General features: G+C 40.6%; 1 protein-coding gene across 1 annotated transcript in view; it reads left to right on the top strand.

The window, feature by feature from the left end:
- The first annotated feature begins 874 nt into the window (after positions 1-874).
- The window catches only part of RAB21 (RAB21, member RAS oncogene family), a 34,985-nt gene continuing 21,655 nt past the window's right edge, over positions 875-14,204 (top strand). The window contains exon 1 of the mRNA XM_003259549.4: positions 875-1,296. Within this exon, the coding sequence (XP_003259597.1) occupies positions 1,138-1,296 (159 nt within the window). The 5' untranslated portion in view covers positions 875-1,137. The remainder of the gene's footprint in view (positions 1,297-14,204) is intronic.

Here is a 14,204-nt window from a genome sequence, read left to right as displayed (position 1 = left end):
AGGCAGAGACTGCAGTGAGCCGAGATCACGCCACTGCACTCCAGTCTGGGCGACACAGCGAGACTCCATCTCAAAACTAACAATAAAAACAAACAAACAAAAATGGGGATGCAGATGAGAAAAAACAACCAATCGTCAAACAAGCCACCTCAAGGTGGAGTACCATGGAATGTCAGAGGCTTCATGAAAGACAGAAAAACTGAAGAGCACTTGGGGTTAGGAATTCAAAGGTGGGCAGGTCTTATACAGACCTTGCCCTCAACGAACCTATAGCCTGATGAGAGTCAATAAACACTTAGCAAAGTATTAATAATATCCATGGAGTGTGTAAAGCCCTGGCAAAGGAGGTATACTGGTGTTAAGAAACACCTAATTTTGCGGGGTGGGGGAATGCAAGGATGGGGGAAGGAATGGGTGGTCAGGGACGCGGTTTAAGCTGAGACTTGAAAGACGGTGGAGTAGTTGACCAGGCGGTCAGAGGAACTGGGAGGCGCTATGATTCGGGATCCCACAGAGAGAGATTGAAGGGCACCTTGGCAGATTTGGTTTACAGTGACCTATGGTGTGAGAGATCATTAGCCTTGTGAACATCCCCTCGGCAAAAACGATGAAGTTCTGCACTTCATTTCCCCAGAGCTGGGCTCGCCTCAAATTCCTGGTTCCTTATTCCCGCAGGCTCCCACCAACTGAAGAGCAGAGGTGGCTCGCAAGCGGCGGGGCTCTGCCCTAGATTGCCAGTAGGCGCTCGACTCACATCCAGCTCCACTCCGGGAGGTGCCCCAGAAGCCCCGCCCACGTCCAGGCACGTTCTTCTGGGGCTAGTCGCAGGGGCCGCCCAGGCCCCGGCGCTCACGTGACCTGAGGTGTGACGTAAGAGGAAGGAGACGCCATTAGAGGGAGGCAGAGAGGGATCGTTCTTCGCCTTTCCTCCGGTGCCTGACGTGGTGGGCTGGGGCCCTTCATTCTTGGACTTTCCCTCAGCCCTTCCAGGCCTCGCCCGAGGAGGGAGTGGGGACAGCGCCCGGGTCGGCGGGGCCGGGGTGGTGGGGGCTGAGCCGGCTGTGGCTGTGAAGGCACTGCCGCGGCTGTCGGGAGGGCGGCGCGACACTCGGGCTCGGGCGGCCGGGAAGCGACGGGATGGCTGCGGCCGGCGGCGGCGGCGGGGCGGCAGCGGCGGCGGGCCGAGCCTACTCGTTCAAGGTGGTGCTGCTGGGGGAAGGCTGCGTGGGGAAGACGTCGCTGGTGCTGCGCTACTGCGAGAACAAGTTTAACGACAAGCACATCACCACTCTGCAGGTGCGGACCTCGGGGAGCGGGAGGGGGCGCCTCAGGGCCCCTACCACTCCGGGGCTGGGGAAACTTTGCCGCCCCGGTCCCCTGGATCTAGGCTGGCAAATCTCAGGCATGTCATCTCCGCCTTCGGTTTACCTTTCCGAATTCGCTCTCGGGAATCACCAGATCGGGGCAGCCTGTAGACGCGAGGACAGGCTGTTGGGAGGGAAGTGGAAGGACCCTGAAAAGTCCCCAGTGTCCCCCGTGGTGGCTGCGCACGTTGTGGTCCCCGTCCGTGGGCTGTTTTTTCCCATTTACTGCACTTCCTGGGTCCCAGGTGTCTTCAACGTTGCAGTCTCCAAATGTTAGCTCCTTTTCTTTCTTTCAGAATTAGGAACTTAGCTGCGCATTTGATTTTGCGAATTAGGTGATTTGTAACTTCAGCGCTTACCGATGACTAAGTGTTTATGCAAGTTCCATTTTGTCCTGAGTAACAGGAATGGCAAAAGAGCCATCTCTGGAGGTTTTTTGAAATGACCGCTTGACCAGGCGTGTTACGCAGTTTCATTGCAGCCAGCTTGGGTCTGACTTGTGGGTCACTCATAGTCTGCGAGGTCGATTGACCCTCGCTGAAACATCAAGTGAATACTGGCCAACAATTGGTCCCCAGACTAAAAGCCGCTGCTGTTACTCAGTTTCTTTTGCCTGTAATAAGAGGCCGGCTTTCTTCTACAGGTACACTGGAAAGGTGTTAAAATGTTATCATTGATTGAGAGTGAAGCCAGGCCTTTGAGGGAGTTGTACTCACCCCAACTGTCCCAGAGAAATCAGTTTTGATGTATTAGAAGAAATTTATCCTACTAATTTGACTTACCAATTTGGTCAAAGGCAGTAAAGTCCAGTGGACTTTGGAGCCTGATTGTCCAGGTTCATGTCTCACCTCCATCCATTTAACTAGCTGTGTCATACTGGGTAAGTTACTTAACCTGTCTGTGCCTGTTTCTTCTGTTAAAATGGTCATAATAGTAGTATCTAGCTCATAGGGTTGTCAGGATAAATATACAGAAAAAACACTGATGACCTGGTCCAGTGTAAGTTGTCTGTCTTTAATTACTGCCCCATCTTGCACAATAGGTCTTAATTAGTAAATGTGTAGCATGTGAGAACATCGACACTACTTAATAGAATGCGTAATCTCCTAATTGTTGTGACATTGGATGTTTGATGCTATTATTAAACTACTGAGTCGAGAATTTACAAGACGCTCTGGCTCTGATTCCATGTTCTATTTTTACTCCTCTGATTTTACTCGTATGTAAAGCATATCTGGAAAAGTGGGTGCCAGGAAACTGCATTTTTAAAAAATCCTTGTACCAGAACACTGACAAAATTTTAATAATGAATTGTTACTGTTCAGTGTCATTAGTGAGAGCTTGGTGTTTTAGATTAAGAAAATTCACTGGACAAATACCTAGGATCGTTTGGAAGTTTAGAGATTTACTTAGGTAAAGTAGTAACAATAGCTAACATTTAGTGAGTTCTTACTGTGCTGATTATTTTGCTTGCTTTCTGTCATTTAATTCTTATAACACTCTATGAAGTGGATAGTTTAGTGGATAGCCCTACAGCTGAGGAAAAAGGTTTAGTTGAGTAATTTTGCTGGCAGTAATATTACCACAAGTCAATGGTGCAGGAGTGTCCAAGCTCAAATTTGAACCCCTGTCTGACTTCAGATTTTGAGCAATTAAATCACATTACCTCGGGATATTGGTAAATAACCCATCTAGTGTTTTCCTTTATGCAAAGATCTAAGATAAAAGAAAACTATTGTAATTGAGGTCTTCACGTTTTTTTCAAAAGATAACTTGAGTCTTGCCCTGTCGCCGAGGCTGAAGTGCAGCAATTTCCACTCACTGCAACCTTCACCTCCTGGGTCAAATGATTCTCCTGCATCAACCTCCCAAGTAGCTGGGATTACAGGCACGCGCCACCACACCTGGCTAATTTTTTTGTATTTTTAGTAGAAACGGGGTTTCACCTTGTTGGCTAGGCAGGTCTTGAACTCCTGACCTCAGGTGATTTGCCCACCTTGGCCTCCCAAAGTACTGGGATTACAGGGGTGAGCCACTGCACCTGGCCATACCCTTTCAACTTAAAAATTACACTTCCATTTTAAATTTCTAAAACATTCTTGAAACTAAAAGCAGAGTAAAGGTTTTTAAATATATGAAAAGCCACTGTACTCCTACAGAGGGGAGGACAAAGTTATAGTAGATATCCAGTATTATATCTGAATTATATTATAGAATTTAGGATTTTGTTGTACACCGATGTATGTAAACAGCAATGTGTCTAATCTCTTTCAGAGATATCAGTTCACCTCATCTTTCTTAACAATTTTTCAGAGGAATTTGATTTATGTGACTTGTAAGACACAACTTTGTATTCTTTTAATTTCCAAATGGAGAGGAAATCGTGTCAGAAGATATGAGAGGAAGAGTTCACCTTTTTTCTTGTCAACAGAGTACCTATCTCTGTAAACTGTTTTGTATTTTATAAAGTACATTCTCATACATTTCAAAGAATTGCAGGATTGACAAGAATTTAAGACAGTTTATGTATGGGTCACTGTTTTGGTCTTCTAATGTTTAGTCAAGTGATTGTCCCCCCCCCCCTTTTTTTTTAACATCTTGGAGGTGAAATGAACTGGTACTATGGAAAGTGGAAAGCTCACTATGTCCTAAGGTGTCCCATTTCATTTTAAAATTTTTTTTTTCTTTTCGAGACGTAGTCTCACTCTATCACCCAGGCTGGAGTGGAGGGGTCGATCTCGGCTCATTGCAACCTCTGCCTCCTGGATTCAAGTGGTTCTCCTGCCTCAGCCTCCCAAGTAGCTGGGACTACAGGCGCGTGCCACCATGCACGGCTAATTTTTGTATGTTTAGTAGAGATGGGGTTTTGCTATGTTGGCCAGGCTGGTCTCGAACTCCTGACCTCAGGTAATCCACCTGCCTCGGCCTCCCAAAGTGCTGGGATTATAGGTGTGAGCCACCATTTCCGGTCCCATTTTATTTTTAGACAGGCCTAATTTCTAATAAGTTTTTCTGTATAGAAAGCCAAAATCTGTTTCCCTGTAGTCTTCAGTCCTAATTCTCCCCTCTGAATCTTGGTGTCTCATATGACATACCTTCTGATAGTTGAAGATAGCTGTCTTGTCTTCTCTTGGGTAAACAACTCTAGTTCCCTTAACTGGATCTCCAGTGACAGTGACATCGTTTTAAATCCTTTCACTTTTTTTTTTTTTTTTTTTTTTGGGAGGCAGAGTCTTGCTCTAGTGGTGATATCATAGCTGCCTGCAGTCTCCAACTCCTGGGCTCAAGTAATCCTTCCACCTCAGCCTCCAAGTAGCTGGGACCACAGGTGTGCACCACCATGCCCGGCTAAATTTTTTTTTTTTTTTTTTGGTAGAGTTGAGGTTTTGCTATGTTGCCCAGGCTGTTCTAGAACTCTGAGCTGAAGCAATCCTCCTGCTTTGGACTCCTGAAATGCTGAAATTACAGGTATGAGCCACTGTGCCTGGCCCTTTCACTATTTTGATATCTCTTCTAGACACTATTTAATCATTGTCCTTCTTTCCTTAAAGTGTGATGCCTTGAGCTATAGAAATAATTCCAGTTGTGGTGGTTTGAACTGAACAGAGAAGTGCAGGCTATCACCTCTCCTGTTGAGAATCCTTTTCCAACACTGAAGTAGAAAAGATTCTCTGAGCTTTTAGGGAAGCTCTCAGAATTTCTTTTTGATAAATATTGAATTTGCTGTCAACTGAAACATCTTAGTCTTAATTGCTTCAAAAAAAGGGCATTATTTGTATCTCTCTAATTCTCTTTTCTTTGGTATTGTAATTAAGCGTTTTCTTTTGTTTCTAATATACTTGACACATTAAGGTTGGCTTTGGTAGATTTGCTCCAGTAGTTAAGCCTGTGAATGTCCTCTTTAATTTGGATTCTGTAATTCACGAAACACTCATTGGGCTCCTGTGGGCCAGGCACTAGGTTGGGTCCTGGACATTCAAAGAATAAGGTGGAATCTACTGTCTGGATTAGCTACTTTTTAACTTTGTCATCTGAAAGTTAGGTAAGAATGCCTTTAATGTTCTCAGCAGTTCATTATTAAAGACTTTGAAAGAAAGCAGAGAGAGAGGGCGAAGTACAAAGCTCTGCAGCAAGTTTTACTGTAGTCCAGTGATGCATGACCAGAAGTGCAATTTTCTGTAGACATAGAATCTTAGGGGCTTTTTCGGGCCATGCATGGGCCACAGGCCATCCCCTCCTCCTTCCCTTGAGTAAGAAACAGTTGTTAATGGAGTGCTGTACATATTAATGATAATGGAAGACTGACTGCTATGGGCTACTACCTAGTGGACACAAATCCATTAATAAAATGTAAACAATTACTCCAGCATTACAGTTCTCCTTTGTGCCCAAGCCACATCTGTCTTGCCCACAAGGTTATCATGAGATGCTTTGTCAAATTCTTGCAGAAGACAAGATACGCTATGTTTCTGCAGTACTCATCTATTAGGAGGCCATATAATGTGGTGAAAAGAGAAAGGACTTTGAAGTTATACTGGGGTTTGAATTCTTACTCCCACTTCATAGCCATCATGATCCTGACAGGATATTCTAATTCCTGTAAGCAAGTTCCTTTTCTGTAAAATGGGAGTACCTTACTCATAGGACTTCATATGGATTACAGAGACAGCCGTCATATGTAAAGCTACTAGCACAGAGCCTGGCACATGTTTGTTTAATAAATGTTTGCTGTTAAATGAATAAATGATGCTGGATTTATGTTTTTCTTTCATGGTAATTCAGCCAAAAAAGGTAATGGGATTATTTTCACATGAATTATTTTGAGAACTCATGCTGTCTCTGAGGGGTCATTACATTTTAAAATTGCTTATAGGTTAAATATTTTTAAAATAAAGCAAATCCATTCTAGTGTTTTCACTGAGATCTACATTTCCAGAATTCACTTTCTTTTTTTTTTTAATTGTGACATTTGCCATACTTTGGTGTTTTAGTGTGGCTCTCTTTTTCCAGAGCTGCTCCAAGGTACTGATAGTTACGGAGTAATCCTGTAGGTAAGCTCTCTTAAATATAGAGTCCCCAAGCTCTCGTGTGATTTCCTCGCTGATTTGAGGCTTTGATAAACTTGGCAAAAATAAGAAAGACAATTGGAGTGAGGGAGTTACTACTGTTTCTCTGGAATTTACAAAGGCAATACTGTTGAATCTATGCAGTTAAATTCAAGAAACATTTATTTTATACTTGGTATATGTCAAACATTGTATTAGCTGCGGAATATAAAGATGAGCAAGGTACTTTAACTATCAGTTACTTTTCTTGACTTTATTCTTAAAGGATTGTGCCATTTTGGTTTTACCACTTCCTCAATTCGGTGTGCCCTCTTTATGTCTGTGCTCTTGGGTTATGTACCCCTTTTTTTCTCTTATTGAAGGTGCTTATTGAAGATTAATCAAGATCAGCAGTCCCCTTTCTTTTTAGAGTCCCAACTTTAGAATTCTGCCTGCCTCCTGAAGTCTAGGATAGGTGCCTGGGTGATTAACAGAGTAGTGCTGTAAGGTTGGCTAGGCAGTAGTATCCTAACAGTTTGGCAAATGAGGAAACTAAGACTTGGATTCAGCTGGGTGCAGTGGCTCACACCTATAATCCTATGCTTTGGGAGGATGAGGTGGGAGGATTGCTTGAGGACACAAGTTCAAGACCAGCATGGGTAATGTAGCAAGACTCCATCTCTAGTTAAAAAAAAAAAAATAGCTGGGCATGGTGGTGCACACTCATATTCCTGGGTACTCAGGATGCTGAGGCTGGTGGATCCCTTGAGCCTAAGAGATTGAGGCCGCAGTGAGCTATGATTGTGCCACTGCACTCCAGCTGGGTGACAGAGTGAGACCCTGTCTCTTAAAAAATAAAAAAGACTTTAATTAAATTTCCAAGGTCCCACAAATAGAAATGGTGTGCCAGCTGGGCATAGTGGCTCAGTAATCCCAGCACTTTGAGAAGTGCAGGCAGGACGATAGCTTGAGCCCAGGAGTTTAAGACCAACCTGGGCAACATAGTGAGACCCTGTTTTTAAAAAATAAAAATAAAAGGGCCAGGCATGGTGTCTCACATCTGGAAGCCTAGCACTTTGGGAGGCTGAGGTGGGTGGATCACCTGAGGTCAGCAGTTCAAGACCAGCCTGGCCAACATGGTGAAACCTTGTCTGTACAAAAATGAGGGCCGGGTGCGGTGGCTCACTCCTGTAATCCCAGCACTTTGGGAGGCCGAGGCAGGCAGATCACAAGGTCAGGAGATTGAGACCATCCTGGCTAACACGGTGAAACCCTGTCTCTACTAAAAATACAAAAAATTAGCCGGGTGCAGTGGCGGGCGCCTGTAGTCCCAGCTACTTGGGAGACTGAGGCAGGAGAATGGCGTGAACCTGGGAGGCGGAGCTTGCAGTGAGCCTAGATAGCGCCACTGCAGTCAGGCCTGGGCGAAAGAGCGCGAGACTCCGTCTCAAAAAAAAAAAAACAAAAACAAAAACAAAAATGAGCCAGGCATGATGGTGGGTACCTGTAATCCCAGCTACTCAGGAGGCTAAGGAAGGAGAATTACTTGAACCTGGGAGGCAGAGGTTGCAGTGAGCCAAAATTGCACCATTGCGCTCCAGCCCGGGTGATGGAGCAAGACTCCATCTCAAAAAAATAAAAAATAAATAAATTTAAAAAATAGAAATGGTGTGCCTTTTTTGGCCTAGTCTACTACTTCTTAAAAGTAAATTTATTTTATTTTATTTTTGAGACACTCGGCTTTTATTTATTTTTTAAACACACCTTAACCTGAGCAACACTTGACATTCAGGTTGTAGCAGTGGTTTTACATTTTGCATCATAGTCTTAGTCTAGGAATCTTGGTTTCTTTGTTTGCATAAAGAATATTTTGAGTGTTCAAAGTATCTTCTGAGTATGCTTGAAAGCCAATTACTTGTTGATTTAAGTGATTTATTATAATGTCGTCATACAGTATAATAATTGAAGTTCTTTTTAAAATCTTTTTCTGCTTAGTATTTTATTAGTATTTTATAGAAGTTTGGGTGATTTTACTTAAGAAATGAGTTTTTGTGAATGTGGCCACAAATTTCTGTATCTGACTGCCATTTTCTGCTTTGTGCTTTGAGTTACTCTTTAAACATGATTCTTTGACTTTCCTTTTGAAAGTCTTTATTTGGACTCCTAAACTAATTATAGTCCTTGTTTTTAGAAACAGAGGAAATGTGGAAATATCCAAGCACCTAGTTTAGGTTTTTTGTTTTTGTTTTTGTTTTTTTCCTGAGATGGAGTATCGCCCTTTCGCCCAAGCTGGAGAGGAATGGCATGATCTCCGTTCACTGCAACCTCTGCCCCCTGGGTTCAAGCAATTCTCCTGCCTCAGCCTCCTGAGTAGCTGAGATTACAGGCGCCCACCATCACGCCTGGCTAATTTTGTATTTTTAGTAGAGATGGGGTTTCACCTTGTTGGTCAGGCCGGTCTCGAACTCCTGACCTCAGGTGATCCACCCACCTCAGCCTCCCAAAGTGTTGGGATTATAGGCGTGAGCCACCGCGCCCAGCCTAGCTTAGTTTTTTGGTAGCTAATTTTTATCGCCTGGCTAGAGAGGGCTAATTTTATAAATTAACCTGCCTGAATTCTGTCATCTCTTAAGTCTGGAAGTGGTAATGCTTTATTCATTTATTTTTTTTATTTTATTTAAAAAATTAACAAATAATTGTACAATATTCTTTAAATACTTAAGTCTGCATCAGTGTTAGCAACTAGCAAGAATATTTATTTTGCGCGCATGCACACACACACACGCACACATACACACACACACACAATCTTACTCATACACTCCCCAATGGCAGGCCCCCAATTAATGAAATCTGTTGAATTTAGTTGATACTAGATAAAGCCAGGAAAGTATTTGTTCACAATGTAGTTACTATATTGCTTTCAACAGATACCTTATAACAAATACTACTTTAGGTGGTTTGCTTTGACAGAACGGTAGTTAGCAAGCACAGCAAATGGTCCAGTTAACAGAGAACCAAGAAATTGATTAAACAAGTTATGAAAAGACTTTAATTTGGCAGATATATTTTTTCTCTATTATTTCTCTCTTATAATCCTTTTTTTAAGTTTTTAAATTTTTAATTTTTTTCCTCCTCCCTGTCATTACCTGTCGATTTTTTTTTAAATAGCATTTTCTTTTTTGTCTTCCACTATGATTTCCAGTAAGCTGTTGGGTAAACAAGAATCAGGTATTAATACAAGTTACAGATGACAACATGAGCTAATAAGATTGTTAATTTTGTAATATCACTAAAGCATAGAAGATGAAATAATTGAGATTAGAAGATGTGCTGGTGAAATAACTCAGGATTTGAAGGAGGTAGGGTGGAGAATGTGCCATTACTTACGTGGATCCTTGCTAGTAATACTTTGTGCCTACCCTGAGAATATTTGGGGAGGTTAGGGTCCAAGAACACTTACTGTCCAAGTGGAGGAGTGCCAGGTTAAGAAATGTGTGTATGTTCTAGAATAGTTAGCTTTGTGCAATGGAAAAACCATTGTGGAGTCAGACAGGCTTCCACCCACTGCAGCACCCAGCTGAGTTGTCTGACCTTCTGTGAGTCACTGTATTTTTTTTTTTAAATATCAAATTCACAGCTGTAAAGTAAGAATAAATATCTACTTCACAGAGTTGTTGAAAATTAAATGAAAAAGCCCAAGCACAGTGCTTGGCACATAGTATGAATTTTCTCCTCTTCCTATAGTCCTAGAACCTTTTGAATTGGCTATTGTTTAATGTCACTCTCCCTCCTTCCGTTTGTGGACTGGGAGTTCTTTACTGAGATGTTGCCAGGCATTTATAAATCTATTGGAAGTACGTGGGAATTGTTTTTAGTATGTGCGTATGAGTGGTGTTTTGGGGAGTGAGTAGGTTCATGGCTTTCTTCATATTCTTAAAGAAGTTTGTAATTACTTCTCCCACCCTCACTACCATGTAAGAATTAAGAACCACTGCTCCAGACTAATTATTATAACTACAGTGGTATCTCAGTAGTCTGGCCAAATTAAGTGTGCATAGTAGAGGTGGTTAAAAAAGAAAAGACAAATCTCAGCCTTTTGATTGTTTGCAGCTATCTTTTTAAATAAATTTTTATTTTTATTTCAATAGTTTTTGGGGTATAGGTGTTTTTTTGTTACATGCATAAGTTCTTTAGTGGTGATTTCTGAGATTTTGGTGCACCTGAGCTGTGTACACCATATTCAGTATGTAGTCTTTTATCCCATACCCTCCTCCAAACCTTCCTCCTTGAGTACCCTAAGTGCATTATATCATTCTTACACCTTTGCATCCTCATAGCTTAGCTCTCACTTATAAATGAGAACATACAATATTTGGTTTTCCATTCTTGATCTACTTCACTTAGAATAATGGCCTTCAGCTCCATCCAAGTTTCTGTAAAAGACATTATTTCGTTCCTTTTTATGGCTGAGTAGTATTCTATGGTGTATATATACCGCATTTTCTTTATTCACTTGTTGGTTGATGGACACTCAGGTTGGTTCCATATCTTTGCAGTTGTGAATTGTGCTGCAGTAAACGTGTGTGCATGTGTCTTTTTCATATGACGACTTCTTTTCCTTTGGGTAGATACTCAGTAGTGGGATTGCTGGATCAAATGATAGTTCTATAATGCTTTTAGTTCTTTAAGTAATCTCCATACTGTTTTCTGTAGTGGTTGTTCTAGTTTACCCACCAGCAGTGTAAAAGTGTTCCCCTTTCATCACATCCACACCAACATCTATTGTTATTTTGACTAATTATGGTCATTCTTGCAGGAGTAAGGGGTAGCTTATTGTGATTTTAATTTGCATTTCCCTGATAATTAGTCATGTTGAGCATTTTTTCAACGTTTGTTGGCTGTTTGTATATCTTCTTTTGAGAATTGTCTTTTCCTGTCGTTTGCCCACTTTTTGATGGGATTATTTGTTTTTTTCTTGCTGATATGTTTGAGTTCCTTGTAGATTCTGGATATTAGTCTTTTCTTGGATGCTTAGTTTACAGACATTTTCTCCCACTCTGGGTTGTCTGCTTACTCTGCTGATTATTTTGCTGTGCAGAAGCGTTTCAGTTTAGTTAGGTCCCATTTATTCATTTTTGTTTTTGTTGCATTTGCTTTTGGGGTGTTAGTCATGAATTCTTTGTCTAAGCCAATGTCTAGAAGAGTTTTTCCAGTGTTATTCTCTAGAATTTTTATGGTTTCAGGTCTTAGATTTAAGTCTTTGATCCATCTTGAGTTGATTTTTGTATAAGGTGAGAGATGAGGATCCAATTTCATTCTTCTACATGTGGCTTGCCAGTTTTCCCAGCACCTTTTGTTAAATAGGCTGTCTTTTCCCAAATTTCTGTTTTTATATGCTCTGTCGAGGATCAGGTGGGTGTATTTGGCTTTATTTCTGGGTTCTCTATTGTTCCATTGGTCTACGTGCCTATTTTTATACCTGTTTGCTGCTATCTTGATGTTTCAGCTTTCTTCTTAAATATATTCATAATTTTATTTTTTAAAAACAGTTTTCTAAAGTTTTTTAAAAAGAGTTCTCCCTTGAAGAAAATGTCTATAAAATGTTAAAAACTTAGGATTTATATCAAATGAGATGATTTATGAAACAGAATCTTTCCATAGAGCGGGGCTTAAGTTTTTCATTATGAAGGAAAAAAATATTTACTAGGGATCCTGTGATAATATGCTTTACTAGTGCATCATATATATGAGTTAAAATACTTTGATTAAGAAGGAAACTTAGGAGCATATCTCCTACTAAATTGAGTTATACCTGCAATGATTTACCTGGGCATATTGTAGATGTGCATATCTATAATAACAGTATTTGATTGTCAGTTATGGACAGGATACTATGACTTCCCCCCACTTCTTCCACAAGACAGGAAGTGTTAGCTCAGATCTCAGTCTGGGAAGTATCGTAGCATAGTAGTTATAATTAATATCTGGAGCCAAACTGCCTGGGATTTCAGATGACACTGTGTCACTTACTGTGTGACCTTGGGCAAGATATTTACCCTCCTTATGCCTCATTTTCCACATCTGTAATACATGGATAACAATTATCTCTGACTCACAAGGTGTTATTGGCACCTGAGAATTAAGTGAATTAATATTTGAGAAGCTCTTAGAACACTGCCCATTTCATTGTAAGTGCTGTAGAAACATTAAATAAAAATATGTAGTCTAGTTAACAGAATACTTATACCCATGAAAAGATAATTTATAGTATATGACAGTATAAGCTGCAGTAAATGCAGAGTCAATTCCCTAAAATTCTTCAGGATAGAAAAATTTAGTGTGCATTGCATGCATGAGTATAAGAGAACATGAAATTTCAAGGAAAAAGAGCCATGTTTGGATAGGTGGAATTCAGATAGAGAACAGAGAATAGGCCCAAATTAGAGGGGAATTTTATGGACAGAAGAATTGAAGAGGATGCAAAAAAGCCATATAAGTTGGAGAATAAGTAAAGAAATATTGGAAGCTATCCTAAGAAGATAGATGTGGACACATTGTAGAAGTCTTTGGATATAAAGATAAGGCTTTGAGACTTTTAATTGTATATGTGGGCTCCCCAACTTTTATAAAGAAGCAGCTTATGAATGATTTTGTGAAAAGCGCATAGTACAGTACTTGGCAGAAAATAAACATTTAATAAATGTTAGCTAGTATTAGCAGCAGTAGTAGAAATAACTGTGTAGTGTTTTTACTGCATGGATGGGCTATTTTTATGAATTTTTAACTACTTACCTATTGAACACAGATAATTTCATTGTTTTTGTTTTTCTGTATAATCAGTGTTGTCATGTGTACCCTTTCCGTACAAGTGTTTCTGTGTATCCGTAGTTCTTTAAGGGAGACTTAATACTGTCCTTTAAATTTGCCATGGGAGAGCGGTGGGAAATTTCAGAGGGGTTGGTAGAAAAGAAATGGGGCAGCTTTACTGACTGATGCACTCCCTTCTTCTGAGAAATCTCCACAACACTCATGACCAAAAGGTTATGATATTAGCTGTCAGCAGGGATGTTCAAGCATACTTATTAAAAATGATAACCTGTTAGGGAACCCTTCGATGAGTTGTAAGTAGTTGTTGTGGGTTTTTTTTTGTTTGTCTTGTTTTTGTTTTTGTTTTAACCAGGGAAGCTTTGGGAAGATAATATGGCAGGCAGAGCGGGGTGTGAGGTGAACCAGAGGTATTTATGTTATGACATAATAAGAGACTGGTGGTCATAGACCCTAGAGGAAATGTGAAGACAAGGCTTGGTAGATTTTGGAGGCATATAGACTGACAAGGGCTTAAGAAGATATTTCTAAGTTTCTAAACTTCAATGAGAAGGCGAATGTGATCAAAATACTAAACTAAACTTCAATGAGAAGGCGAATGTGATCAAAATCAGAACGAAAATCCAATTTTGAGGAGAAGATTGGTTCAGTCTTTCTTACATGTGTTTGAAAAAAGAGGGACTTAAATTGACCTACCCATTAAATATTCAGATAGGATTCAGATTTTGTTTTTTTTTCCATGTGGCATTGATATTGAAACCATGAAAATGATTGAGTTCAAGTAAATTACACAGCTAGTATGTGGCAAAGCTGAGATTCAGATCCACAGGTTCTGCTCCAAAGTTCATATTCTTAGCTCCTATGCTAGCATGAATGGGAGAAGTCATTTATTGTCATAACATATATTTGGTCTTCTCATTTTTCAGGTTACTTTGCTGTTTTGACATTTAATTTATTTTTCTTCTTT

This window comes from Nomascus leucogenys, chromosome 10, assembly GCF_006542625.1.
Source record: "Nomascus leucogenys isolate Asia chromosome 10, Asia_NLE_v1, whole genome shotgun sequence".
In the NCBI taxonomy this organism is placed as follows: Eukaryota; Metazoa; Chordata; class Mammalia; order Primates; family Hylobatidae; genus Nomascus; species Nomascus leucogenys.
Note: the sequence above shows the minus strand (reverse complement) of the source record. Positions and strands in the feature narration are given on the sequence as shown.